This window comes from Nannobrachium achirus, assembly GCF_963921795.1.
Source record: "Nannobrachium achirus genome assembly, chromosome: 4".
NCBI lineage: Eukaryota > Metazoa > Chordata > Actinopteri > Myctophiformes > Myctophidae > Nannobrachium > Nannobrachium achirus.
The window spans coordinates 29,550,764-29,576,615 of NC_137813.1; the positions used below are offsets into that span (position 1 = coordinate 29,550,764).

General features: G+C 41.5%; 3 protein-coding genes across 3 annotated transcripts; 1 reads left to right on the forward strand and 2 right to left on the reverse strand.

Annotated features, from left to right (window-relative positions):
* Positions 1-936: 936 nt before the first annotated feature.
* On the reverse strand, positions 937-11,661 carry naa60 (N-alpha-acetyltransferase 60, NatF catalytic subunit). The gene is made up of 7 exons (XM_080725040.1): positions 11,477-11,661; positions 10,235-10,348; positions 8,969-9,098; positions 7,932-8,028; positions 5,752-5,986; positions 4,549-4,714; positions 937-4,326 (listed from the first exon to the last, which is right to left on the reverse strand). The coding sequence occupies exons 2-6, from the start codon at positions 10,342-10,344 to the stop codon at positions 4,558-4,560; spliced, it is 729 nt and encodes a 242-aa protein (XP_080581166.1). The 5' UTR covers positions 10,345-10,348; positions 11,477-11,661; the 3' UTR covers positions 937-4,326; positions 4,549-4,557.
* Positions 11,662-12,340: 679 nt separating this feature from the next.
* eci1 (enoyl-CoA delta isomerase 1) lies at positions 12,341-17,161 on the forward strand. Its single transcript, XM_080724722.1, has 7 exons — positions 12,341-12,437; positions 12,988-13,113; positions 13,393-13,520; positions 13,796-13,942; positions 14,114-14,235; positions 15,675-15,853; positions 16,071-17,161. The coding sequence occupies exons 1-7, from the start codon at positions 12,395-12,397 to the stop codon at positions 16,235-16,237; spliced, it is 912 nt and encodes a 303-aa protein (XP_080580848.1). The 5' UTR covers positions 12,341-12,394; the 3' UTR covers positions 16,238-17,161.
* Positions 17,162-18,512: 1,351 nt separating this feature from the next.
* On the reverse strand, positions 18,513-25,102 carry LOC308282816 (deoxyribonuclease-1-like; the record flags this gene model as incomplete). The annotated part of the gene is made up of 9 exons (XM_080723202.1): positions 18,513-18,627; positions 18,800-18,896; positions 19,031-19,185; positions 19,314-19,426; positions 22,545-22,663; positions 23,444-23,530; positions 24,215-24,303; positions 24,557-24,649; positions 25,097-25,102. 9 exons carry the CDS (start codon positions 25,100-25,102, stop codon positions 18,577-18,579), a joined length of 810 nt encoding a protein of 269 aa, XP_080579328.1. The 3' UTR covers positions 18,513-18,576.
* Positions 25,103-25,852: the final 750 nt, after the last annotated feature.

The window sequence follows — 25,852 nt, forward strand, 5'->3', positions numbered from 1 at the left end:
AAGAGAAGGGTTACAGGTACCGTAACTATTAGAAAATGAGCTCACTTCCTTAGGTCACCGCACATCCCACATAAATTATGCATATTTACTATTTTGTCTTGCAGACAGTACATTTATCTGGCAACAAGTAGTAAATGCATAATATGAATTTACAATTAAAATAATCTATGACGTTGGAGAAGACGATCATAAGTAGCCTATTTTATGGCAGAAAAGTATTGTTACACTGACCTCTATGGGTTGAAAATGTCAAATCTGTTGCGCTTCGACCACACCCCAACTGCCAGATGTGGTGTTTGACTATGAAGTGCAACAGAGTTGAAACTTTCGACCCTTAGAGGTCAATGCAACACTGCTTTTCCGCCATAATATAGTTTCATTACTGTGTAATAACCATAGGGTAATATAACACAAGATAAATGCATTATTTAAAAATGTCACTAGTGGGCGCCATAACACAACATTGCAATAATGGAAATAAAATGTCTTTGGCCTATTTTATTTTGCTGTTCCTTTGTTTACGTACTTCTCATCCATTGCAGTATTGCAAAAGTAAACATTTTCACCCTCCATTCAATTTGAAAGGGTGCACTGTGTTTGGGTAGCCTAGTAAACGGTTTCTGGAAGAGGGGCAGGTACGAGGCTAGTGTTTGGGGTGATGTTGTATTTTTCAAGGCCAGTCATCACTGAAATGAAATCTAAATGTTAATGGTTTCAACTCACCTATAAGTCATAAAGGCTTTGCTTGTAGCCTACACTGGTGGTGGGAGCATCATTTGTCCTAATTTCGTAAGTAAGTGTAGGTTGATAATGTGTGTCAACGTGTCTGCAATGGAGTCTAGTGACTATTTCTCGTTTAAAAGAAAACACAAACGCATGAAAGATATAACATTATTGTATTGAAAGGACACCTTCAGTGTACAAAAAAGTTCCTGCCTCCACAAACTCAAATGATTAAATAACAGTGATTGATGTAAAACAAAAAAACAAAAACAGAGAAATCAGCTAGACATGAAATCAAAACCATCTTCTGATTGAAAAACAAGGACATTTACCTAATAGATTTCTTATTTACATTAACTACATCCTTGTTTTTGAGTTGCAATGGGTCATCATCGTCATCATCATCTGTAGCCATGGTAGAATAGAAGTCTCACTTTTAACATGCTTGCTGTAATGTTGTGCTGGTGCCATGTCCTGGTGTTCTGAACTTCTGTCACAGAGAGGAAATGTTTGGAACATCCCATAGCGCTGATGCAGGTTACATGCGGAATGCAGTGGAACTTGCAGTGATTACAACAGGCACTGCAGTTCAGTAATCATGTAGGGGCCCAAAAGTAGCTCTTCAGATGCTCTGGCTGTGAACCTAAAAACATCTTTAATTTAGGAATATTGTGTTATTTATTTAACATGCTGGATCCTGACCACTTTGTGATCACGGCACCACATGGGCCCGATGTGTTTTCAATAAAACAGCATATACATGAACACATTTTTCATTACATATTTTCGGATATAATATAAACATCAAGTCAGGGTTAAAAGAGGTTAAAAACTATGTTGCTTTAAAAATATATATATATTCCAGCATACCTGGTTCTTGACAAAGGCTGTGTGCCAGGCTCAAGCCCAGGATACTATAGTAATATTCTTTCTCGTGATTTGTTTAATATTCCGATATGGGCATGTCCATATATGGGTATCGGTCAGATCGGTGGTTCTGGACAACCGGATCAGTCCATATACTGTATATAGGCTAAATGGGCGTATCAGTCAGATACCTGGTGAGATAGAGAACTAGCAGTGGCTTGCATTCACATTCACCTCAGATAACTTTTGTGTTATTTACAAATTAACTATAAACCAGCGATTTCTGTGTGTCACATCCTTCACTGCCCACATTTAGCACAAGATACAAATTTTGCCTCGACAGGTGATGGTCGTCTGCCTGTGTGACCGGGCCCTAAATCAGCCCTCCCCACACACTTGAGGAGCCCAGGTGTCCAGACAACAATACATCTCATCTCTTTATCATTATCTTATTTCCATGGTTGCTGTGAGTATACCTGATGAAACATGGCAAGCAGCAACACATTGGAAATAAAATGAGTTTGAAAGGAAAAAACCTGATACCATCCGTTCCCTCCTAATGAGCCCTGCCAGACCCCAACCTAGCCATGACCTCAAAGTTCCAATCTCTTACACTAAAACTAACCCCAACCCTTCTCCTTACAGGTACAAGAACAATGTCCCCAGTCCCCACAAGGTAAATGTTTCTCTGGTTTTACTCTCCTCGAGTGGAATTTTAGTCAAAATTGCTTTCATCATGAGTAGTACAAAATAAAAGGTGGAGGCGGAACAGATCAGAAATTATGCCTTTTCACAGTTCTGACTCCTTCTCAAAAGCACTGTGCTGAAGGCAGAATAACTGAAACCATGATATATTGTCAGCAGAAAACAAGGCTTGGTTTTAGGCCCCGAAACACACTAGAAGCATCAGCTTAGTGTGGCGTCAGCATTGCAGCAATGGCAGCATCGTGCAAGAGTCTGCTGTCCACAATGGCATTTCAGCATCTATATTGCAGCTAGAACAACTAGCCATGACGTCAGATTGCAGTGCATGTGTCAGTGCAGAATACGCACCAGAGCCACGCTGCACATGCGAGCGATGCGGTCGTTCTGACCTGTCAACACGAACATTACATTGTACACGCTGTAGACTTGTGTAGTGTGTTTCGGTCCTTTACAGTGCAATATAAAAACACACAAACTGGGGTTGCTACATTCACTCCTACACTCACATCAACATAAAATTCCTGTGTATGTTTGGTGTGCAGAAAACTACGCACGCATACCACATCCACAGGACTGTGTATGAATCTGAAGTTGGGACCATTTTTACTGCCTATCTCCATACAGTATCTCTTCTTTACTACAATCAGTCAGACCTCCGTTAAGAATCTAATCTGGGCCATATAATTTTTTTTTAATCTAGAGAAATCAATAGAAGGCTCTTTAAAGTAGCAGCAATATTACAGCCAAGGAGCATCAGCAACCAGGGCTGGAGCCAATTACAAAGTCACAAACTCCATTCATTTCAGAAGTCTAAACAATTTCTCACCACTTTCACACACAGTAAAATCCTTAAGTTTAACAAAGGATTTTACTGTGTATGAAAGAAGTATCGGCAACATTCAGAGGCAATGGGTCATTTGAAAAAAAAAGAAAGGTTACTGCCTGGGCCTATTTCTATATAATCTATAGTACATCTTGCACTGTTCAGTAAAATCCTCAGTGTTATTTTATCAATTTGTAACTCTATGAGAGTGTACAGATGTAACCAATCTATACTGTACATTCTCAGAGTTAAAGCTCCACTATGTAACCTTTTACTTTTAGTGAATAACATTTAATTTTAACAAATCTGTATGGTAGAAAATGTTAATACACAAATGCTGGTCGTATTTGGTCTCCCTGCTGTTCTATTTATAAATGTAGATCCTGTGGTAGGGTATGACCACTACTGGTTGACAAGTGGTACTGCCTGAAGGCCAAGTTAAATTTCTTCCTGAGTAAGGAGAGTAGCTCAGTGGTAAAAAGAGATTCAACACATGCACAGCGGACCCGGGTTCAAATCTTGGGTAGGACATGACATTTACATATTACAGAGTTAAATTAACACTCAGGATTTTACACCTTTCCACTCACTGTACATAAGGTCCTGTTATTACTAATCCCTGTGTGCCAGCGAGACTAATTCCTGTGCATCCATTGTACCTGGCAATTATATCCATTCTTACACTGTCTGATCCCGTCTTCAGAATTATATATCCCCATTGAGGGGTAAATATTGCCCACCAAAAACATTGCTTCAAGAGTTCGTAAATGAACACGTTCCATATTCTACCCTTTAGTGACGGTTTGATTCACAAATCCAATGCTGATGAATCCGTCCTTGGGAGCAAATATGTCCAACTCAAATGGTCCCGGGCGATGATTCAGTCTGTACAGTGAGAGGGCATAGTCCAACTACTAACAGCATAAAATATACATATACATGTGGATAAAGTTATATATTAGTTTATGTATGTAATATACACGTAGTATACATAGTCTCTGTGATGGTAGTAGGTGGACACAGACAGACAGGCAGGGCTTAACCCCTTAGTCTTCATGGGGTTCTCTCTCTCTCTCTGTGTGTGTGTGTGTGTGTGTGTGTGTGTGTGTGTGTGTGTGTGTGTGTGTGTGTGTGTGTGTGTGTGTGTGTGTGTGTGTGTGTGTTGGAGTATCTGGGGGAAGACTGGTGAAAAACACATGACTGCACTTCTGAAAAGGGGAGGACAGAGAAAGAGGAAAAGGAGGGGAATTAGAAACCCATTCTTTAAGCATACACTGGGTAAAATAGTGATGCACATACTTTCTCCCCGATTAACAATGTGTTGTGTGATTAATTACGAGAATTACTGACTGAACGGAAAAGTCTAGCAGGCAATAGCATTCTGTAATAAAGCTGGGGTTGGAGCATTTTCACTTAAAATAAAAACATACCATATTGTGTCACATAGTTCTGCTGTACTGTATGCCAGTCTTGGAGGCGATGTTGGACCAGGGGAGCAGGGAGCGGAGCAGAGACTGGGCCTGTCGGTACAGCCTCTGTGGGATCGAACAAGGACTCAGGCTGGCCAGGGCCGAACCGATGTGCTGGATATAGTCAGTATGACTGGGAGTTAAGGAAGTAGGAACACACTCTTTTGTCTGTTTGATCTATTCATAAATGGGATTGCAAAGGTTCCTTTGCCACTACATATTCATGACTATTCCCTGGGCCTGGCAGAGTGTGTAATATCCAACCATGAGCAAGAATAGATGATCTGAATGAATGAAAACATCAGAGCAGTGAGTGGTAGTATTTATCAGGAGCCTCATCAGCCTGTTTTTTTTTGACTGTCTGTTATGTTAAAACATGTAAAACATCAAAAATATGTTAATAGTAAATTTCAAAGCAATTAGCAATTTTCAATAACAAAATACGTGATTATTAATCTTCTCAGAGAATACAGGAAAATCACCCAACAGCAGTTATGGTCTGAACATCTAGCTATTGAATGTGCTAAAACCATAGAGTTATAATAAGAATAGAGAGGACACAAATATCCCTGCCCGTCCACTTGCATTGAGTTGCTCACCCAGCGCATGAGGCGTTTTCACCCCTCCTTCCGGGGAGTAAAACCGTGACGTAGTGGGTCTACTGTGACGCATTTTTCGTCATAATTTGTGTTCATGGACGCGCTTCATGAACGAGCACTTCCGGTATGAACGCGCGTCAATACAAAGAAGCCTAGACGCGCGTTCATGTGAGTAGACCCAACTGCAGTACCTCAAAACGGCCAACATGTCCTTTTGGTTTCAGGGCGCCCCCAGGGTTCTGGGGGCTTGGCTAAAACTGGTTTCCCTGTTTCCCGTTGGAAAGATTACTTATCAGGAGCCTCATCAGCCTGGTTTTTCTTGACTGTCTGTTATGTTAACATGTAAAACATCAAAAATATGTTAATAGTAGATTTCCACCCAACCGCAAGTATGACAATAATTTAAAAATAGAAAGTTCTCACACACACACACACACACACACACACACACACACACACACACACACACACACACACACACACACACACACACACACACACACACACACACACACACACACACACACACACACACACACTACATCAAATGACCTCAAAAGGATATAATATTGTCCAGGGCGGATGGCCTCCATTGATATACAGCACGTATGTGAAGCCGTCTTTGAGTACACCTCGTATAGAGTAATAGTATGGCAGGTAGTGGTGCTGCCTGAAGTCCCTGTTCTCATAGAAGTGGATGGCAGTGTTGTTGGTGGTCAGGACGTGTAGGTAGATGGCCTTACAGTGGTCCTGGGCCATGGTGGAGATGTGCTCCTTCATACTGTCCAGCAGCAGAGAGCCTGGGAGGAGGGAGGGATGGAAGGGCCAGGGGGAAAAGACACAAAAGCGCGAGCAAGCGAGAGAGACAGAACTGGTTAGAATGAAGTGGTATTTTAATCCAAACTGTGTAAGCAGTGAAGAGGCTGGAAGAGTAAAAAAAACCAAAAAAAGACGAAAATATGGCAGCTGAGAGAAGAATAAAGACCGAATCGTACTTCATTGCACTATGGTGCCGTGTGCTGCAGACTTACAAGCTCACAACGTATCGTGGATAAGACGTGTTGTGAGCTTGTAGTACTGCTGCATATGGACCTACTACTGTTTAATTTGCACATTAGGTGCACATTAGGTCAAACCCTGATGAAGACTGGCAACAGTCAAAACGTTGGTTAAATAAATTATTTGCATCGTGGCTGAAGAGTTGTGCGGCCTCTTTCTTCTCATTCAGTGTTATCTGCGTGGTCAGCACCTCACTCACTTAGGTGTGCGCTCCTCCTTATGTGCTTTCTTCACATTAGGTGCAATAACATGCTAATCGCTCATCATAACAGTGGAGTGAAAATGTCACTATCGGAACACACAGCCGTGACAAAAACAAGTTCTCCTCTGGTCAATCAGCGGTTGTATTTTGGAAGTACAGTAGTTTGTTACTAAACAAACTATTATGTATTCATAATAATGATGTATTAACATACATAATTTAACAGATTGTCTGAATTCAAGACTTATAAACGTAAAGGCATAAACAAACTGACAAATGAGAGAACAGAATTTGAGACATTTTTTCAGCACCTACAGGTATCTTGAGCACATGGCATAAAGAACGTAGCATTGTGCCAAATATGGACACAATATAATAGAGCTTGGAAATGACTAATGAAAGTCTTAAGACACACATAAATCACACTACACAAGTGCACAAACAAGAAAAAACTCTAAATAGAATGCTTTGAACTGACAGATCCTGAAGTCCATGGGTGGGTGTGTCAAGAGTTTTAAATAGCATCAGACACAGAAAGAATGTGTGTGTGTGTGTGTGTGTGTGTGTGTGTGTGTGTGTGTGTGTGTGTGTGTGTGTGTGTGTGTGTGTGTTGCCGTGGTCTAGATTTTCACACCAATTAATCAATGCATGTCAACGCGGCTAATACCGATAACACCGGATGCAGATATAGACCACTTTAATTACTTTAATTAATTAATTAATTAATTAATTGTGTGCTGTCCATTGATGTGGTGTGGTTGTCTGCTCATCTGCTTCAAATTGCCCACCAGTAGGTGTTCTACTCAATACGCCTAGCAATGAGCCAAACACAAACAGGAAATACGCAGTGAGTGAAAGAGCCATTCTAAATGTGTGCCTTTTGTTCAGTTAGGCAATTAAAGAGATAAGGGGAACAGGTGCAACAAGCCAGTGAATTGCAGGTATAGGCACAAAGTGAGATCACATGTTTTTTACCGTTGGGATTGATTTCTAATAACAAAATACATGATGTGGTTAATCTTCTCAGAGTATACAGGAACATCATACAACAGAAGTTATGGTCTGAACATTTAGCTATTGAATGTGCTAAAACTGTTTTCCCCGTTTCCTGTTGGATCATGATAGTCTTTACAAGTAGCAAGATTACTTCAGAGTGCATTGTCTACAGGTTGTAGTGTAGTAAATAATGCATTTGGGCTCATGCAGAAGTTCAAACACTTGTCTATGTGTACTTTCTGTATTGACATCATGCTTACAAGAACATGGGTGCCAAACTAATATGAATTAATACTTTGGGAATATTTAAAATGTAAAATGAAAAATGATTTAAAATGGTCTTGGTGGCTAATTGGTGGGTAAATAACATAATGGGTGTGTGCCCGCACACCGTTTAACACTAGTGTACCAGTATATATATATATGTGTGTGTGTGTGTGTGTGTGTGTGTGTGTGTGTGTGTGTGTGTGTGTGTGTGTGTATAGTACCAATGCCGTGTTTCCTGAAGTCCTTGACCACTCCCAGACTGAGGATATAGGCAACCTGAGTGTCCACAGGAAAACTGGAGGCCAAGATGTCCCCATCCTAAAACAAACACACACACACACACACACACACACACACACACACACACACACACACACACACACACACACACACACACACACACACACACACACAGCAAACGATTACATTGATGTCATCTTTTGCAGACACATTTACACACAGGAGACAACCAGTGCCCGGTCACCTGATTTTGACACTGGATGGTGCTGTTCACTAGCTTATGGGTCACCAATTATTTCCGGGATACCTGGAAGGTCACCTGACACGTTGATGATGTAACCGGAACGAAAACAGCTTTCCCCCTTTTTAGGGGAAAATTAGTTAAAACACCAACCTTCCAGTGCATTTGTCGCTCTGTTCATCAACCCTGTGATCTGTCATCTTGTCCCCATTTTCCATCCCTCACACCATCCTTATCTATGGCCCCACCTTCTCCTTCCAATCATTCCTTTTCTTCTACTCCCTCTGCTCCTGCATCCCTCTTTCCCAACCCAGTCAAGGACATCTGTTGGCGTCTAATTAGCAACGGACTAAAAACGGAATCTAGAATGTTCCATTTTTAGATTCATTTTCGAATGGCAGACTAGTGAGTGAGCGAGGTTGAACCACACTGGCAAAGCTCATTGACACCATAATCAAATTGGAAATTAGGCACAGGCCCCAGCCAAATGCTTAATGTAGTTAATACTTTAAGTTGGTCAAATCCACCAGCAACATTTGACAGGTAACAAGCAATTGTTTGTGTTTATTACAGTGACGCTGTATCTTGAAAATCGGACTGATTGTAAAAAGTGAATTGGTTACTTTTGTGATTTAAATGCTGCAGTGGACAACTCAATTATCTGTTTTGGTAAACAGCTGTACAAAGACTACATTCTCTAACCATACAACAGTTTAACAGCCTTGTATTCCGTGAACGGTACAGTGAATATGTGTTTATCACAAATGAACTTGGTACCTCTTTGTGTACTTTGGTCCGGCCTTTGATTTCGGCCACAATCATTCCCACAATGCCTCCTTTGAAGGTGGCTGCCAGGGAGAAAAACTTCTTGTTGGAGGTGATGTCCTCGTACCATGAGTCTGGGTACCTGGAGGGCAGTTGAGGGAGTTTATCAGTGTGCATATTTGTCTCTACCATTAGACAATCCTTCTTGCATTGTGTTTATGCAGATATTTCTCAGTTGTATTCTCATTTCTCACCTATGTACTGTATATTCAGAGCCATGCCAGAGTAGACTCAGCTCTCTTTCACTATAATTGTAATTAGTGGTTAGAATAATCGAATAATCGTTTTTGAGAATAAAAATCAAACATTAAATCTATTATTTACTATTTTAATCATTCATTTCTGTTGCAAAGACTATATCTTCATCCAAACCATGCCCATAGTAACTACATTTTAGAGGATACCAAGTATGGGTGTAATAGCCTATTTATTCTCTTCTGCATTAGCATTGTCATTGCCAGGACCATAGATATAAAAAGCTAGATGCCACATTGGCCGCTACAGTCCATTGGAGCGACGAGCAACAACTGGAGTGTGGACGTCAGTGATTGCCGAAGACGCTGCCAGTCATGTGACTACTGGCCAATCACAACACATCTTTTTCGTGACTTATCAATCCATCCATTTCCTGATGTTGCGCGGCTCAGCTGTTCTTACAGGCTGCGTGTGTAAAGGCTCACCCCCACCTGCCTCTGATTGGCCTTAGCGACTTCCGGTTTCTGTGACGCACGATCTCACGCCTCAGAGCCGAAGGAGGCTTCTACCTTTCTATGTCTATGGCCAGGACCATAGGCATAGACTAGGAGGAACAATAGGTCAGGACACAGTTTCAGTAGGAATGTGGGACTGTCCAGCGTCCGTCAGTCAAACTATTCCCCCAGGGTCCTGTGAAGCAAAGTCCTATGAGGTGGCCTCACCATGTACAAATCTTTTTATTATAGTAGTAATAACTGATATAATATCAGGTTTTACTGCTGCGCTGCTCCGCCACCGCCAGCAGAGCGACACTCGCGACTGTTATTCTGCGGACGGCCGAGAAATCCGCGGATGGCAGAGAAATCGAGTTACACAAGGAATGAAACCCCTCACACTTGAGTTATTAGTGGTATGGCCCAGAATGCACTGCAGCTGGAATGTTTTGCCACAACATGAGCAGAATAAAGCTGCAAGCCGGGAGAACAAATTGTATGTTTAACATATTGACTGCATTTTACTCACTCAATGGGGAACCAATCGCCACAGAGCAGCTTGACACTCTCTATGTCATCGTGGCAGAGGAGCCGGAGCTGGACTTCGCTGAGAGCAGTGGGAGGCACCACGTCGGTCATTCACCTAGACAAACCAATGGAGCACATAGTAGGCGTTCTGACAGTAGTGACAGACCAATTAGGAAGCCTTTGCTATGCATAGTAGTCAAACTCAGGACCATGTTAATCATTCACACTGGCATGAATCAATAAGACATTAATTAGATCCATTTGATCCCGCAGGGGAAATACAGGATCCGCCCAGCTGAGTGCTGTCCACTGAGGAGCTCAGGGGGAGCAGATAGGATTAACTGATGGACCCTTTAACAGTAGACACATTTAGCCAGGAATCGAACCTAGGACCTTCTGCTTCCCAGGCAGGCTCTCTGCCTATTCAGCTATGGCTGCCACTAAATAAATAGCCTAAGAAAAGCAGGCAAGGCCAGGCATTATCATCTGTACAAAACACTTGAATTGCCTACATGGCATGAATTAATCTATACAGGAATCAAAAGAAAGCTGATGCAATTCATGCTAAGACATATCTACAAGCTTGCAGAAAATATCACATTATGTTGATGCTGTCTTGAGATCCATAATTAACTCAGGAAATGCACTGTATCATCCATCGGTCTGTCTGTAGCTGACTATTTCACTTTATCACTATTGGCTCTTGGCTGTATGACCATGTACACAGTAAAATCATCAGTGTTAATTTATGCATTTGTAACTCGGTGTAAAAAGAATACCAAATTGAACCTTCTGGGCCCATTTGTACACTGTCAAGGGTAGCTGTCAATCTATGACAATAGGACACCCATACTTTGGATACTGTAGTGTAGTGTAGTGGTATTGTACATGGAACTCGTGTTATGGGTGATATTCATGTTGCAGTTGTCATCAATGAAAATATTCGATGTATGTATAGCCATTATGTCGATAGTCCCTAATTTCTCTACATTCTTTAGGCAGTTCAAAGATGTATCTAGCTATTACATAGCCTCCATGTTTTATTTTGTAACGCTAGGTTATAGGTATCGTATTGAAGACATATCTGTATATGTCGCAGCTTATTGCATTGGAATATAGATGGGTAATTTTGTTGAATTATCTTCTCATTAACCTCTCAACGTTAACAAATTGATGTTTTAAAACTTACATAATAACGTCGCGAGCACCACACAGCTAATAGTGTGTTGCTAAGCTAACGTACCTTGTTTCAGCGTCCGAACCAGAGGAACGTCAGTAAATGTAGTGTGTTTGGGGGTATCTCCTTGGTACTCTACTCCGGACGCACCATGGTGACACACAGGTTGTTGTGTGCTCAGTGTATTGCATTAATTCCAGTGTAGAGACCTCTGGACACAAGCTGAAGCGAATAGCTATGTAGCAGCTCTCCTTCTGCCTGCCTGGTGCTTTGACAGCTGACTGTTTACTTCCTGTTTGTGCTCATTTCCCGGAAAACGTCGAGCTAAACGGAAGCATAGTTCTAGTTCATCTCTTCATTTGAAAACAGCAGATCTGCAAGTTCACACCTTCACACTCTGTGGCATCCGAGGTCACATCACGAAATTTTTTTTTTTTTTTTTTTTTTTTCAAAGTAACTAGTATTAAAGTAGTTTTCAAATAATTGTAGTGGAGTGAAAAGTATAATATTTGCCCCTGAGATTTAGTGGAGGAGTATTTCCAATGTGTACAAGTATTACAAATTGGAAATACTCCAGTAAAACTCAAAATTGTACTTATATTAAAGTAAATATACTTTACACCACTGCTCAAGTCCTCATAATTTTGTTATGGTTGCTAATAACCTTTACTGTCTGTCTCTGTATGTAAAGTATAATAATAGCAATAACAATAACTGAGAATTAGTGATGTTTGTAAGACATTGTTCCGTTTCAAGAATGTTTATAATGTAATGTGGCCGTCTTGTTGTTATGACCAATTAAGCCAGGCATAAATTATAACTCTTGTAAAAGCTTTTAATTTGAAGACGTTTTATCTCAAATGTCTCAAAAATACCGAAGACTAACGAAGACCAATCACATTACAGATTTCAGTCCTTGGTCACGCCTTACGGAAGTAAATCGCTCACTGTTGGTTGTGTTTTTGTGTGAACTTGACGGACGAGATGGCCAGTGCTTTAAGAAATTCTGCAAAGTGCGGCTTCTTAGGTACGTTTGCATATTAAACCAAGAACAGCTCGCCTGAATTAGTTTAGGAGCCCGTGTCATTGAATGCATGGCTAACGTCATGTCTTAAAAATAACAGTTTCCCAGTTGACAGTGCTAGTCTGTTAGCATCCTCTCCCTTGCAGCCATGGATTTTAAACTGGGTCAAAGTTCGTACGTATAGAGTATGCGACCTGGATTTGAACAGGATCTATCCAATAAAGTTTGTAACTTTACGAAATGTTTCACTTCGACCTTTGAAAGCTTGTATACTTTTTGCATGAAACAATTAATGCTTGTGGAGGCATCAGCTGTGATAAGAAGTATTGGGATGATGATTTACAATAAGCCTTTTGGTTTAATGTAATAACAATAAACACACTAGGTTTTATTTGTTGACAAATACTATAATACTTTCAGCTGTACAGTATATGCCATACATTTGTAGCACCATGGTATGACTATATACTTGCTGTACAGTACAGTACAGTACAGTACAGAATAGAATACTGTAATGTAATTTCATGTGTTTGTGTGTTTTTTTCTGCCCCAGGTCTCTTGTCTCAGCTGTCTTCTTCCAGCAGACATGGCAGAGTGTGTGTGTCTCCCTACCTCCTGTCTCAGCAGAGGAACAGCAGCACCTCATCCAAGATCAAAGTGGATTTTGACAGCAACACAGGTACTTGAGCAAGCTTCTTTTTTTAACCCATTAAGACCTGAGGCAGATTCTACAATTGCCTTCTAAATCAGTAGTTCTCATACTTTCAAAAATAGCTGCAAGCTTGTGTTCTGTATCTGCTATTTTTGAATAGCCAACGCAAAACATCTAATCCCTGTTTTAATGGGTTAAAGTGAACAATTCTTTCCTGTAAAGTGAATGAATTTGTTGCCACCTAATGTCCCTTCTATCTCTGATTCTGTCCCATATTCTTACATCTCTCCTCTCTTCTCTCTCCAGGTGTGGCAACAATGCATATGCAGAGTCCTCCGGTCAACAGTATGAGTCTGGACTTCCTCACAGAGTTCAGCATCAGCCTGGAGAAGCTGGAGATGGACAAGGGCTGCAGAGGCCTCATCATCACCTCGGTAAAGGATCATCTCAGCAATAGTAGGCTTTTGTCCACTCTGTGAAACACATTGATTGGACAAGGACAAGCACACAATTACTAATAAACGTTTTTGTACAGTCGCAGTTGACTTCACTTTGAAGCTATTCCAAGAACTGCATACAGATACTAGATGTGTATGAGTGTCCCATGTGTAGGCTATGCGTCAAATTCAGTTCGGGGGCATTTTCTTAATTGTGGCCCAAATAGTAATTCCATTACCTTCTTTGTGTGCATGCACATATTTCCATTCAGAGTCTACCGAAGGTGTTCTCAGCAGGGCTGGACATCTTGGAAATGTATGGGAAGACCCCAGAAAGCTGCGGAGTGTTCTGGAAGGCTGTCCAGGAGATGTGGCTGAAACTCTATGGATCCAATATGGTCACCATAGCAGCAATCAATGTGAGTGACTGCTTTACATTCTGTGAGTATGTGTGTTTGTGTTAGAGATAGAGATTTTGTATGGCTGTTTAGATCTCATGAAGTCATTCTTCTTTGTTGGAACCTGCAGCCATAGAATCCTAAATGCCAACCAAGACTAATTTTCTCTCCCATCCGTCCTTCTGTCCACAGGGTTCCAGTCCAGCCGGAGGTTGTCTGATGTCTATAGCGTGTGACTACCGAATCATGGCTGAAAACCCTCGTTATAGCATCGGCCTCAACGAAACACAGCTGGGCATTGTTGCGCCATTCTGGTGAGGCTTAGGACAGAATGGCTTCTAGCTAATGATGGCTTAGGCTCTGGTAGCAGTGATCACCATATATATATATATATGTATAACTTATTGGCTGCTGCTACTCATTGTAGCAATCTGTCATCCCGGCCGCCATGTTATCCAGGTTGACTGTGTGTCGAAAGCATGTATGCCCCATTTAATATTCCTAAATGTCACCCACAATTAAAAACTCACTGAATTCTCAACAGATTTTAAAACAGTTTGGTTTGTTGACATTTAGTTATTATTATGATATAGGATACTTTGTAAAATAAAAATGTGGGGTTTTCCATAACAAAACACCTCATCAAAGATGGTAACAGTCATGTTTATAACACAGAAAAATGTTTTAATCTCATGCACTCAGGCATATGTCTTGCAGTGGAGTTTTGGCAAGCTGACCTGGATAATATGGCAGCGACATTTGGCAGCGACATTGATGTCCCAATGGCCAATGACGTGTCTTTGTATTTATGTCTGTGGTGGCCACTGGCCAGGCCACACCACCCTTGTCTTGTGCCATTCTATTATGTGTGTGCTATTCACAAAGATACATGTTTGTTGTTAAGTGTGATGTAGATTCAGGTAGACTTTATTTATTCTTTGTTGCAGTTGCTGATAACATTGTTGGGAAATAGTAAGAGAAATAAAAGTGGCTAAACCTCATATGATAAGGAAATAAGTTATCTAAATATAACATTGCATATAATGTCCATAAAAATATTAAATAGTTTTTGATTATTCACAGTTGTTTTAGCAACTCTCTTTCCCTTACCGCTTCTATCTCAGGTTAAATACACCGGGGCTAATATCGTATAACTCACAGTATCCAGTTTTGACCTGATAATCACATGGGAGTAGATTTTTGGAGCGGTGAAGCAGCTCTCTACAAACTAGTTTGTGTGTCTCCTTGTCCTCAACCCTGTCCGGTAGAGTACAAATAGCTGAAATGTAGGCATGGGTCACCAAGTGGCGCTGTTGAGCAGCCGAGACACACACACACACACACACACACACACACACACACACTATGCGTGCTATGTTTCTTTAGTACAACGGTGCATGGCCGGAATTATGTTTCATTAGTTCAATGGTGCGTGGCCGGAGTTATGTTTCATTAGTACAACGGTGGGTGGCCGGAGTTATGTTTCATTAGTACAACGGTTCGTGGCTGGATTTTTAAACTATGAAAACGGGAACCGATTGAGAAGACCACTGTTGTGCAGCCTAGACGCGCACACACACACACACACACACACACACACAGGGTATAGCTGTTCAAATTCACCGCTCCACTTTGAACTGAGTTTTGATTAAATGAATGTAATCAGAATAGAGCTTGGAGATCGCATAAACCATACAATAAAAACTACATCAGACGTGTTTGAACAACGTTTCTTGTCTCATGTCCGTTTCAGGTTCAAGGACACCATGGTGAACACGGTCGGCCCTCGGACCACAGAGATAGCTCTAGAGTTGGGCCTGCTGTACAGCGCTCCAGATGCCCTGAAGATCGGCCTGGTGGATCAGCTGGTTCCGGAGGACCAGGTCCTCGCTACTGCCACTCAGACCATGGCCAAGTGGCTGGCCATACCAGGTAGAACACAACAACTCGCCTCAGCCATGTATGTGTTAAAGCTAGCATTTTAAGCATTTATTCAGCCTTGGGTGTTGGAGATCATTGGACATGAGGGTCTCAACCCAGCAAATCTGTCTGGGATTGGCCCTCTAGATCCTGTACTGCCACCACAATCTCTGATTTAGTTGTTCTAATCTTTGTCTTACTCTCTCTCTCTCTTTCTGTTTTTCCTCAGACCATGCCAGACAGATCAGCAAGTCCATGATGAGGAAGCCCACCATTGACAAGCTGGTATCCAATAGGGAGGCAGACATCCACAACTTTGTTAGCTTCATCACCAAAGACTCCATCCAGAAGTCACTTCGCATGTACCTGGAGATGCTGAAGAAGAGAAAGGCCTAGAGGAGAGAGCAAGACCATACACATGCAATATACTCAGCCTTGCATACATGCATACATACAGTACATTTTGTACTCACTCTTGCATACATATAATGTATGTAGTAAGAACTTGGAGGGCAGAGACTACATTTAAAAGGTTATATTAATTATACAGGTGGTAGGTTACTGAGCAATGCCCTGTCCCAAACATGCATATCTTTTTGTGTTAGGAAATTGCAAACTCCACAGAGAAAGACCCTACACAGCACCACGTTGGAATTGTATCAATGGATGTTTGCTGTAAAGCGCAAACCACAGAGCCACCGTGCCACCCATTCAGAGAAAACGTACCTTAAAACAAAAGTGATCTTACTAGGACATATTTTTGTCCGATTGGCAGTTTTTCAGCCAATACTGATGTGCATTATTTTCTTCTTAGTTATTAATACTATCGTCAAATCCTCTGATCTGCCTTCTACATGTACCTGAGTTTTTCCACCCTGGTTCTTCTGTTGTTTTTGTTAATAACGTTCTATCCTTATTGTTCTACTGTATTATCAGAGTGCCAGCTGAATACGATAAGAATGATTTTGTCTGTCGATCTTAGTTAAAACTGAGTAAAACAATTATAACAGTTCAAATGTCCCTGAAGTAATCAGAGTGTTTTATTGATAGCTACAACAGTGTTGAAAACAGTTAAACAAGTGATAAACCAGGATAGAGACAAAGTCATCTGTATTGGCAGAGTCACAAGGTCTTTAACATTGTGCTTCAGAAAGAGTATCTCGGAGCACAATGCAACAAGTACTTTGGGGTGTATCTCTATAGCATGTGGTGGCCAACTCTTATCTTTCAACAGATGTATTACATTGCTTCAACTGTCTGGACTAGAAAGTGACAGGGTTATTTGTCAACTACAGTACATTCACTTCAACATGTTCAAAGACGAGAATTAAACAGATTGAGTTTGACCTCCAATCATCTCTGCCAATCTAACGAGTTGTGATCCTGGGCTGAATCTAAAGAATGATTACTAATTGCTATGCCCACTTCACTGTGAAATGTTGTCATTGGCTTGTCTCTCATGACTGACAAGCATCGGGGAGTGGGAATGCTGGACCTGCTCAGTTTGCCCCTATTTATATTGTATTTACTACTTTTTTACCCCTGTATGATGTGACAACTTAAAAAAGGTTTTATTGCAGAATACGCTTCATTTTATAGAATACTCACACTACAAGTGTGCCCAGTCCATTATCTCAATCATCTCAAAGAGAAAAGACAAAGAAGACGTACATTTTAAACTGCTGTTTTGTCCACATTCTGAAATACTGGTTGGAATTGAAGTTGTATTTTTGTCTTATGGATCAAAATACAGTAGCTTATAACCACAAACACACACCACACTGTCTCTGAAGACAAGGTCAATGTCATAACTCTTTATTATGAAGTTTCTGTTTTCCTGGTGTGTATTGCAAATGAACCCCTTTGAACATTACTTCCTTGTCATAGACGTATAGTATGTTGTCAAAATGGTCTAATATTGACATTGTCATTTAGGAATGCTTGATTTAGATTTTCCTCTGTATTTGGAAATTTGTCAACATGTAGGTATTCTATTCAGGAGGAAAATATCCTGCACATTATCTTCACTTACAGCAAATATGTATTGCAGAAAATATGGTTCAGTTGATCTGACCCTCAGGGATAGCTGATGAAGGTCAGTTGGTTGTTCACTCGCTCCTACACACCTTGTCCTACCAAGTACAAGTGTGGGTGTGCAAGTAGATTTCAGTTAGGTATTCTATGAAAAGAAATCCACTAATATACTTGTGTTGCTATTTACAGTATAATACTGGCAAATAGTGACGATAATATCTTAATATTGATTACCGTTTTAGCCATAAAAGCTACCTGGGGCCTAGTTTAATCTTGAGTCTTGAATAATAACTGAACCATTGCTCCAGCAATGATGTTGGAACTGACGTTTTAGGATCAACACCCAAAGTTTAACAATATATGAGAGGTGCTCCTGGAAGGAGCTAAGCTCCAACATCTGGCAATGTTCGGGCTCTGAAGCGTGGCCTACATCTTGGCGCGAATCGATCAAAGTTTGTTGTACGCCCAGGGTCGCATTGACCAAGCTTCGCGGGGCGCTTAATGATATTAACTCATAAATATCACTGCTATTTAGTATGATCACTTCACACTACAGTAGCTGTGATTTTATTTATATCAGTGTAATAACAGTAAAAGCACAATTGATTGAATTTTATTGTCATGTAATTTATTGCGCCTGAAGAGAACAAAGTCGATTCAAATTCATTGATTGGTTGTAAGTGGGCTCAGGCGGCAGGGGTTTAGCCAATCAACTCCACCTCTACAGGGAAATGGTCACTGACAGCCAATGCCTGTGGGGAAGAGAAAATACATTAGCCTATGTCTTCAGACAGAAAATATAATATGATTATCGCTGGTTACTCCCATCATCCCAAACACCCAAGTGTTTATAGTGTGTAAACATGCATGTACATTATTTAGGATACCAGATTTCTTCTTTTTTTTTTTAAGATCCAGTGATACCTGGCTGTGGCTGAGATGCAGGTCTTGCATGAAGTCATAGACTTGAGCGCTGCCAGGCACAACTCCTTTCATCATCATGTCGGTGGTTGCCACAATCCTACAAACACAGAGGACAGAATACAGTATACTACAAATACAGCCTACTAGTATGTATTTATGTTTGTATGCACGTGTGAGTGATTTGTGTGTGTGCATGCGTGCGTGCGTGCGTGCGTGCATGTGCCTGTCTACCTGTCATAGGGACAGTTTGTCTGTGTCACAGTAGTGTCAGCATCGTCATTGATCAGCCAATAGAAACTCTTGTCCGTGAAGAGGTGGATCTTGTTCCAGTCTGCCCCGTTCACATAGTTGCAGCCTGCGTTGAAGTCACCCAGTAGCAGTATGTCCTGTTACAAAGATGACAGAGAGAGAGAACATTATAGGACATAAAGGCCAGGGACAGTCATGTGTGCACACTCATGTGTGCGTGCCTGAGTGAGTGTTTCTGTATAGACTATTAGAGAGCAGTAATTACATTGGTTTTCCAGCGAGTGCGGACATCAACCACCACATCATACAGAGCATCCGTCTCCTCTACAGCCATGTCTGGAGAGGTGTGCTGGGGGATCAACACAAAGTTCCTCACAGCTAGGAGGGGGGGAGGGAGAGGGAGGTATGTGACAACTAAACATTTTATGAGTGCGAGATAATACATATAGGGACAATGGAGATTGCAGGGTGAAGGAGAGAACACATGGGTGAGAGACCGCAGTGTGTGTTTAGGGTTTAGGGTGGATAAATATGATTTGATAGTGTAAAATATATCCATATACAACAAGACAAAAACCGTGCCATGTGTTACCTGGATGGATGGAGTTTTTGATTGATTGAAGAATTTCTTAGAAGTTTGCAATAGAAAAAAGTACAGTTTCATGACAGTACAAATCACTGGTACAAGGTCAACTAAAAGGAGATCCTAGAAAGCCGAGGCTTATTTCCACAGGAACCACACTTTAAGTATCTCATATAACATTGAAAGACAGACGGATAGAACATAGTACTTTATCTAGGATAATATCAGTTTCAAAAGCATAACATCAAATACAAAAGGCAGAATACAAAGAAAAAGGGGGGGGGGGGGGAGCATGGGGGCTTAGTCTATTTACAAGTCACGGGTAGCTGCTGTCTGAAGGTGACTTTTCATACCAATTTTGAAGGAGGCTAGGGATTTGCTCTCCTTTAGGGCTTGTGGAAGGGCGTTCCACATGTTGATGGTATAGCAGGAGAACGAGTTAGCGCCTTGTTTAGTGTTAAATCTACGCTGATGATGATTAGTGGAGCTGCCTCTGGTGTTATGATCGTGAACATCCTTGACCTTTAAGAAGTAGTTTGTCAGGTACATGGGAATCTTGGAGGTGTAGTGTATCTTGTACACCAGGCCCATTGCAAGATGCTGTACTCTGTCAGCTACTTTGAGCCACCCCACGCTTTCGTGGTGATGCTCGGTAAGGTGGGTCAGAGGAGGGAGACCAAGCACAACCCTAATTAGTTTGTTTTGGGCTGTTTGGAGCTTTAGCTTTAAGGCAGCTGGGGCGTCGCGATACCAGACAAGGACTCCGTAATCAATGAGGGGCCCAATAAGAGCACCTCCTAGTGTCTTTCGGGATTTAATATTGATCAGTGGGGCAACTCTTTGCAAGAAGCGAATTCGTTGATTGACTTTATTGATTACCTTGGTGGTCATTTTTTCACTGGATAGGTTAGCCTCCAGGATGCAACCCAGGTAGCAGATGTGGTTTTTTCTTTCTATCACAGTGTCACCTACTTTAATTGTGAAGTTCTCAACTAGGCTAAGTTTCTGACTAGATCCAAAGAGGATACATTCAGTTTTGCCTAGGTGAATTGAGAGTCTGTTGTCATTGAGCCAGGTGCAGATCTTGTTAAGTTCACAGTTAAGGGCCTTTTCAACCTGCAAAATGTCTCTGCCTGAGACTAGGAGAGCCGAGTCATCCGCGAACAGAAACAGATTGCAGTCACAAGCAGATGACATGTCGTTTACGTATATTAAGAACAACAGTGGTCCTAGTATACTCCCTTGAGGTACTCCACAGTTTACTGGGAGGGGGGGGGACAGGGTTCCGTTGACTTCCACCATCTGTTCCCTCCCCACCAAGTAAGAGTGCATCCATCTCACTGCTGTGCTATCAAGACCAATAGCTTTGAGTTTTTCGATCAGAATAGAATGATCGACGGTGTCAAATGCCTTCTGGAGGTCCAGCATGACCATGCCACAATATTTGCCATCGTGAATTTCACGTTTGATGTAATCATTCAAATAGATGAGGCATGTATCTGTGGAATGGGACTCTCTGAAGCCAGACTGGAACTCGTAGATCAGTTTATTCTCTTCAAGATATTTAGCCACCTGTTCATAGACAATTTTTTCCATTACCTTAGAGATGGAACTAAGGATTGAGATTGGCCTGTAGTTGCCAGGGTCAAGTTTACTGCCTTTTTTGTGCAGGGGGGTTACCTTGGCTAATTTGAAGTCCTGGGGGACATAACCCTGCTTGATAGATAGATTAATAATATGGGTAATGATTGGGGCAATGGTGGCAGCTGAGTCTATGAGAAATTTGGGGGCAATTTTATCATGGCCAGCGGCCTTGAATTGAGGTAGGGTGCGCAGTTTTTTAAACACTTCATCAGTTGACACCGTGGCAAGTTTAAAGTTGTCTTTGCATACCCCAAGGTTCCTGTAGAATTTCAAGATGTGCCTAACACCAAACAGCCCAGATGGAGCGGGCAGTTTATTGACCAGATTTTTGGCCATGGAGGTGAAGTAGATGTTGAGATTTTTGGCTACATCAAGACTATCCGTGAGGAGGGTTATGGGAGTTTGGATGGATATGTTGCTGGCTATGGATCTGAGTTTAGCACCACAGCCTAGCTGGGTTTTAAATAGCTTCCATAGGTCTCGTGGTTTGTGGATGTTTTCCTCAACTTTGATTTATGATAATAACCTTACCATAAATCAAACTCTTTAACTACTTAACCTTCACCACGACATGCCTAACCCTAAAGGAGTAGTTCACCCAAAAAATATAATAATTTGAATGACCGGCGGAGTCTCCGGTAGGAGACTTGCAGACAGAGTCTCCATTGAGGTCATCAAATTATTGGCTTAGGAATGCCACAAAAACAAAAAATCTCCATGAATTCAAGGCTTCATGAGGTGTGTAATTGATAGAAAATATAAGAAACGTGTAACCTATAAGTGTAATATTGTCTAATATTAACCATCACCACTACATCTCTAACTTTATCCCCAACCCCTAAACTGAAACTCCATAACTTTCATGTCCCACTCAGGATTTGAACCCCAGTACCCCGCACAAGCACTGAAATATATACTGTTGAGCTATATCCGTCTGTTTGAACAGAGGCTAAATTACGTTTTGTCTTAGTTTCAATAATGTTTTGCAATACCTTTTGTCAACCAGTAGCGGTCCTACCCAACCATTTCTAAATAGAACAGCAGACATACTACGTAATCAAAACCACATACAGTACCGGTATGTCATTCTAGGAATTTCCCTCATTGATCTACACACACACACACACACACACACACAAACACACACACGCACGCACGCACACACACACACACACACACACACACACACACACACACACACACACACACACACACACACACACACACACACACACACACACACACACACACACACACCAGGGCGCTTACCAGCATAGTTGGAGGAGAACATGACAACAAAAGGTTCTCTCTTGAAGGTATCATTTACACAGGGATCATCATGGCTGTCATCATATGTGTAGTTCTTAGCTACAGACACTGTCTGCTCTCTGACAACATGAAGAAGAGGGTTATGCTTAATAGAGTTGTACATTTTGTCAAACAGAGGAAAGAAATACTATTGAGGGGTGGCTTGTGGCTATGGTGTTACTTATATGCACAGATCATGTCATGAGTCATGACACAATGTGTAACCTGCGTGTCACTTCGCTGATGCCTATTCCCTACACCTCCTCACTCCTGTCTGTCTCCACTGTGATACCTAAAAAAGTAGAATAGGCTAAACGTTTTCTGTTCTCTGAATATGAACTAGTGCAGTCTGCAGTGTCCATTCAGGGGAGTGGCAGTTGGATGCATATGTAGTGCCTATGCGAGTCGCCATTCGGAGCAGTGTGATTGCTTATCCCCCAAAGGAGCTGCTTCCAGCATCCAAAAACACTCATCTAATAACCTGACACTGCTCTTCCTTGGCTTTGCAACAACACACCCGCCAAGTGTGATATACAGTATGTCTGGATGAAAGCCAGACATACAGTACATACTGTAATGTACAGAGATTCCTAGAATTTGTAGATTCGGTTACTTGGTTACAGGGTGTATGAAATAACAACAAAATGGAGGCCATGTGAACACAGTCAATTACAGTTGTTCTTTGTATAACATCCCCCTGGGAGAACATCTTACAGATCCTTCATATGTATCACAGTAAAATCCTCAGCGTTCATTTATTGTTCATTTATCTAAAAGAGTACACTCTTCTGAAATAAATGAACACTAAGGATTTTACATAGTGTGTTTGCAGAGTGATCCATGTGTGTGTGTGTGTGTACCTGTAGAGGAAGAGGTATCGTTCCTTGTAGGTGGTGCGACCAAGTTGCTCACTGATGATGTGGCGGTACTTGAACTCTGGAGAACCGCTGGATAGGAATGAACACACAAACACAGTTGCAGACACACACTGACACATCACTGATGATGTGGCGGTACTTGAACTCTGGACCTCTGGATAAGAAAATAAACACCCAAACACAGTTGCAGACACACACAAATACTGTATACTGTACATAGCCACACAGGTGTAGTTGTCTCCGCCAGGCCCCGAAGGCATGGGGAAGACTATGTTTTCACCCCTGTCCGTCCTTCTGTCCGTGCGTCCGTCCGTCCGTGTGTGTGTCCATCCGTCTGTTACAAGCTAATTTCCGTCGCTGTTGGCCCAGTCGCGGCCAAACTGCACACAGCCAAACACACTCCCTGGATGCCAATTCAAAACCTCTGCCCCACATGGGGCCCTGTTCTAGCGCCACCATGAGGCCGATTTCTGCTAAACATGTTTTTTGACAGTACTCCTACAGATTTTGTCCGAAAGACAGTATCTCTACAGTCATGGGATCGACATGGATCTATCCTGATTGGCTATGAATGCCTTCCAAAGTTTGCAGGATTTGTCAGTTTAGAACAAAATGCCACACATCCTGAACACGCAATTGCAATTTTGTAGAAATAGTGCACGCACATTCCCACTAGGCTGAGGAAGAAATGCTACTTTTGAACGGCCAGCACCGCTCAAAAATAGAATTACTGAAATACACTGATGGTCTCACTTGTTGACGTGCTCCATCAGTCTCTTGGTTGCAGACAGGTCACCGTCTCTGACCTCCTGGATCAGAATGACATCATAGCGATGGACAATCTACAAAATAAAATGTGAAGGAAATTACATCGTTTTTGCCAATTTGATATCTTCATCTTTTCATGTCTATTGAGTTAGAAGCAGAAGTATCTTCTGTTCAGATAATTTAAGGAGTTATCCAAAAAATGTACATAGGCCTATACATAATAAAATAATAAAATATAATCAAGATGTACACCAACATTGTAGTCAAAATGTATGTCAGTTAATTAAGGTTGTATCCGATTGTGCGAAAGAGCGCTGTGTTTCATACCGTGGAGATGATATCCATGAGGGCGCCATTGGAGGACTTCTTGTCTCCAAATGACTTGATGTTGAAGGCTCCCAGCAGCAGAGAACTGCCCAGCTGCAACACACCCAGCAAGAGGCACAGAGAACACACCAAACGCATCTTGTGGGGGATAACTTCCAGTAAGAACTAGTCTTGCTGGTCTTGCAAAGCCAGACTTTAAGAGATCTCTGCCTACTGATAAGTCTGGTGACGTCCTAATCCAGTGTGGGCTAGAGGTGAGGGGTGGGTGGTAGTAACTCAGAGAGGGAAAAAAAACCTTTCAGAACCAATAAGAAGGACAGCGGGTGGTGCTTCTTAATCCGATTATAATTAAGAGAGTATAATTTCAATAGCGAGGAGGGAAATATTACAAACCCAACCGTTATTTTCATACAATGTTGCAACGCAAGAACTTACGATCGACTTCCTCCAAAGTGTAGAGAAAAGAAACAATGCACCAATGCTTCTTGTTAGCTACTTACTAGTCCTTTTCAAGTCGGGTTATCCTGAAGTAGCCATTACTTCCATTAGTCATATAATATAAGATCAAGGTATAATGTGTTGTGAAAAAGTAGAGTGTTGCTTCCTTGCCAAGTTGCACTGCTAGGACAAATGACTATTGTCTCATCATGGAAGGGTATAGTTGATTTATAACTGATGGTCAACGGTCAAAGGTCAAGGATTTTCCTGCAAGTGTGTGAATCAATAAATAAAAATAAAACATTGTTATTTCAAGTGAGAAAGAAAGTGAAGATCTGAACTGCGAAGTAAAGTAAAAAGCATGTACTGATATTTTAGACTGGCCATGAAGCCTTCCCATTTTCACTGCGGGAATGGAAATCAGGGAGAGCGGCTGGAAACTTGACATTATGTGAACACATACTGTAACTGCACGGTGCCTGTGAGTTTAACCCAAGTCTAGCTTTGGAGGGAGGTTAACAATAGTTATATAAAGGGTCATCATGGCACAATAGAAATTTTAACATGATTGAGGATTATTATGTTGAGGTTTCCTGTTTTAAGCAGCCATTTGTACACCTTTGATGTCATTCTTCCATGGTTGCATGTTCATGATGTTCCTCACACACCAACCAAGCATTCTGTGACAGGGTTCTATGTAAGTTATATCACATTTCACATAGTCTTCCTTACCAACTTCTTATTTCCACTATTTAGTTTAGTTTAAATAATCTGAAGACCCAAATGTGTTATCTGTCCCAAAATACAGACAGCCCATTCAACATCTAACCTTATCAGTGTAATCCACCAGTTAAACTG

Excerpts from the sequence above, each read along its gene's own strand:
- naa60 (XM_080725040.1), bottom strand. The coding sequence starts at position 10,344 with ATGACCGACGTGGTGCCTCCCACTGCTCTCAGCGAAGTCCAGCTCCGG. Across the intron at positions 8,029-8,968 it reads GGACCAAAGTACACAAAGAG|GATGGGGACATCTTGGCCTC; the intron begins GTACCAAGTTCA and ends TGTTTGTTTTAG. Across the intron at positions 4,715-5,751 it reads CATCCGCCCTGGACAATATT|TGACTATATCCAGCACATCG; the intron begins ATATCCTTTTGA and ends TCCCAGTCATAC.
- eci1 (XM_080724722.1), top strand. The coding sequence starts at position 12,395 with ATGGCCAGTGCTTTAAGAAATTCTGCAAAGTGCGGCTTCTTAG. Across the intron at positions 12,438-12,987 it reads TGCAAAGTGCGGCTTCTTAG|GTCTCTTGTCTCAGCTGTCT; the intron begins GTACGTTTGCAT and ends TTTCTGCCCCAG. Across the intron at positions 13,114-13,392 it reads GGATTTTGACAGCAACACAG|GTGTGGCAACAATGCATATG; the intron begins GTACTTGAGCAA and ends TTCTCTCTCCAG.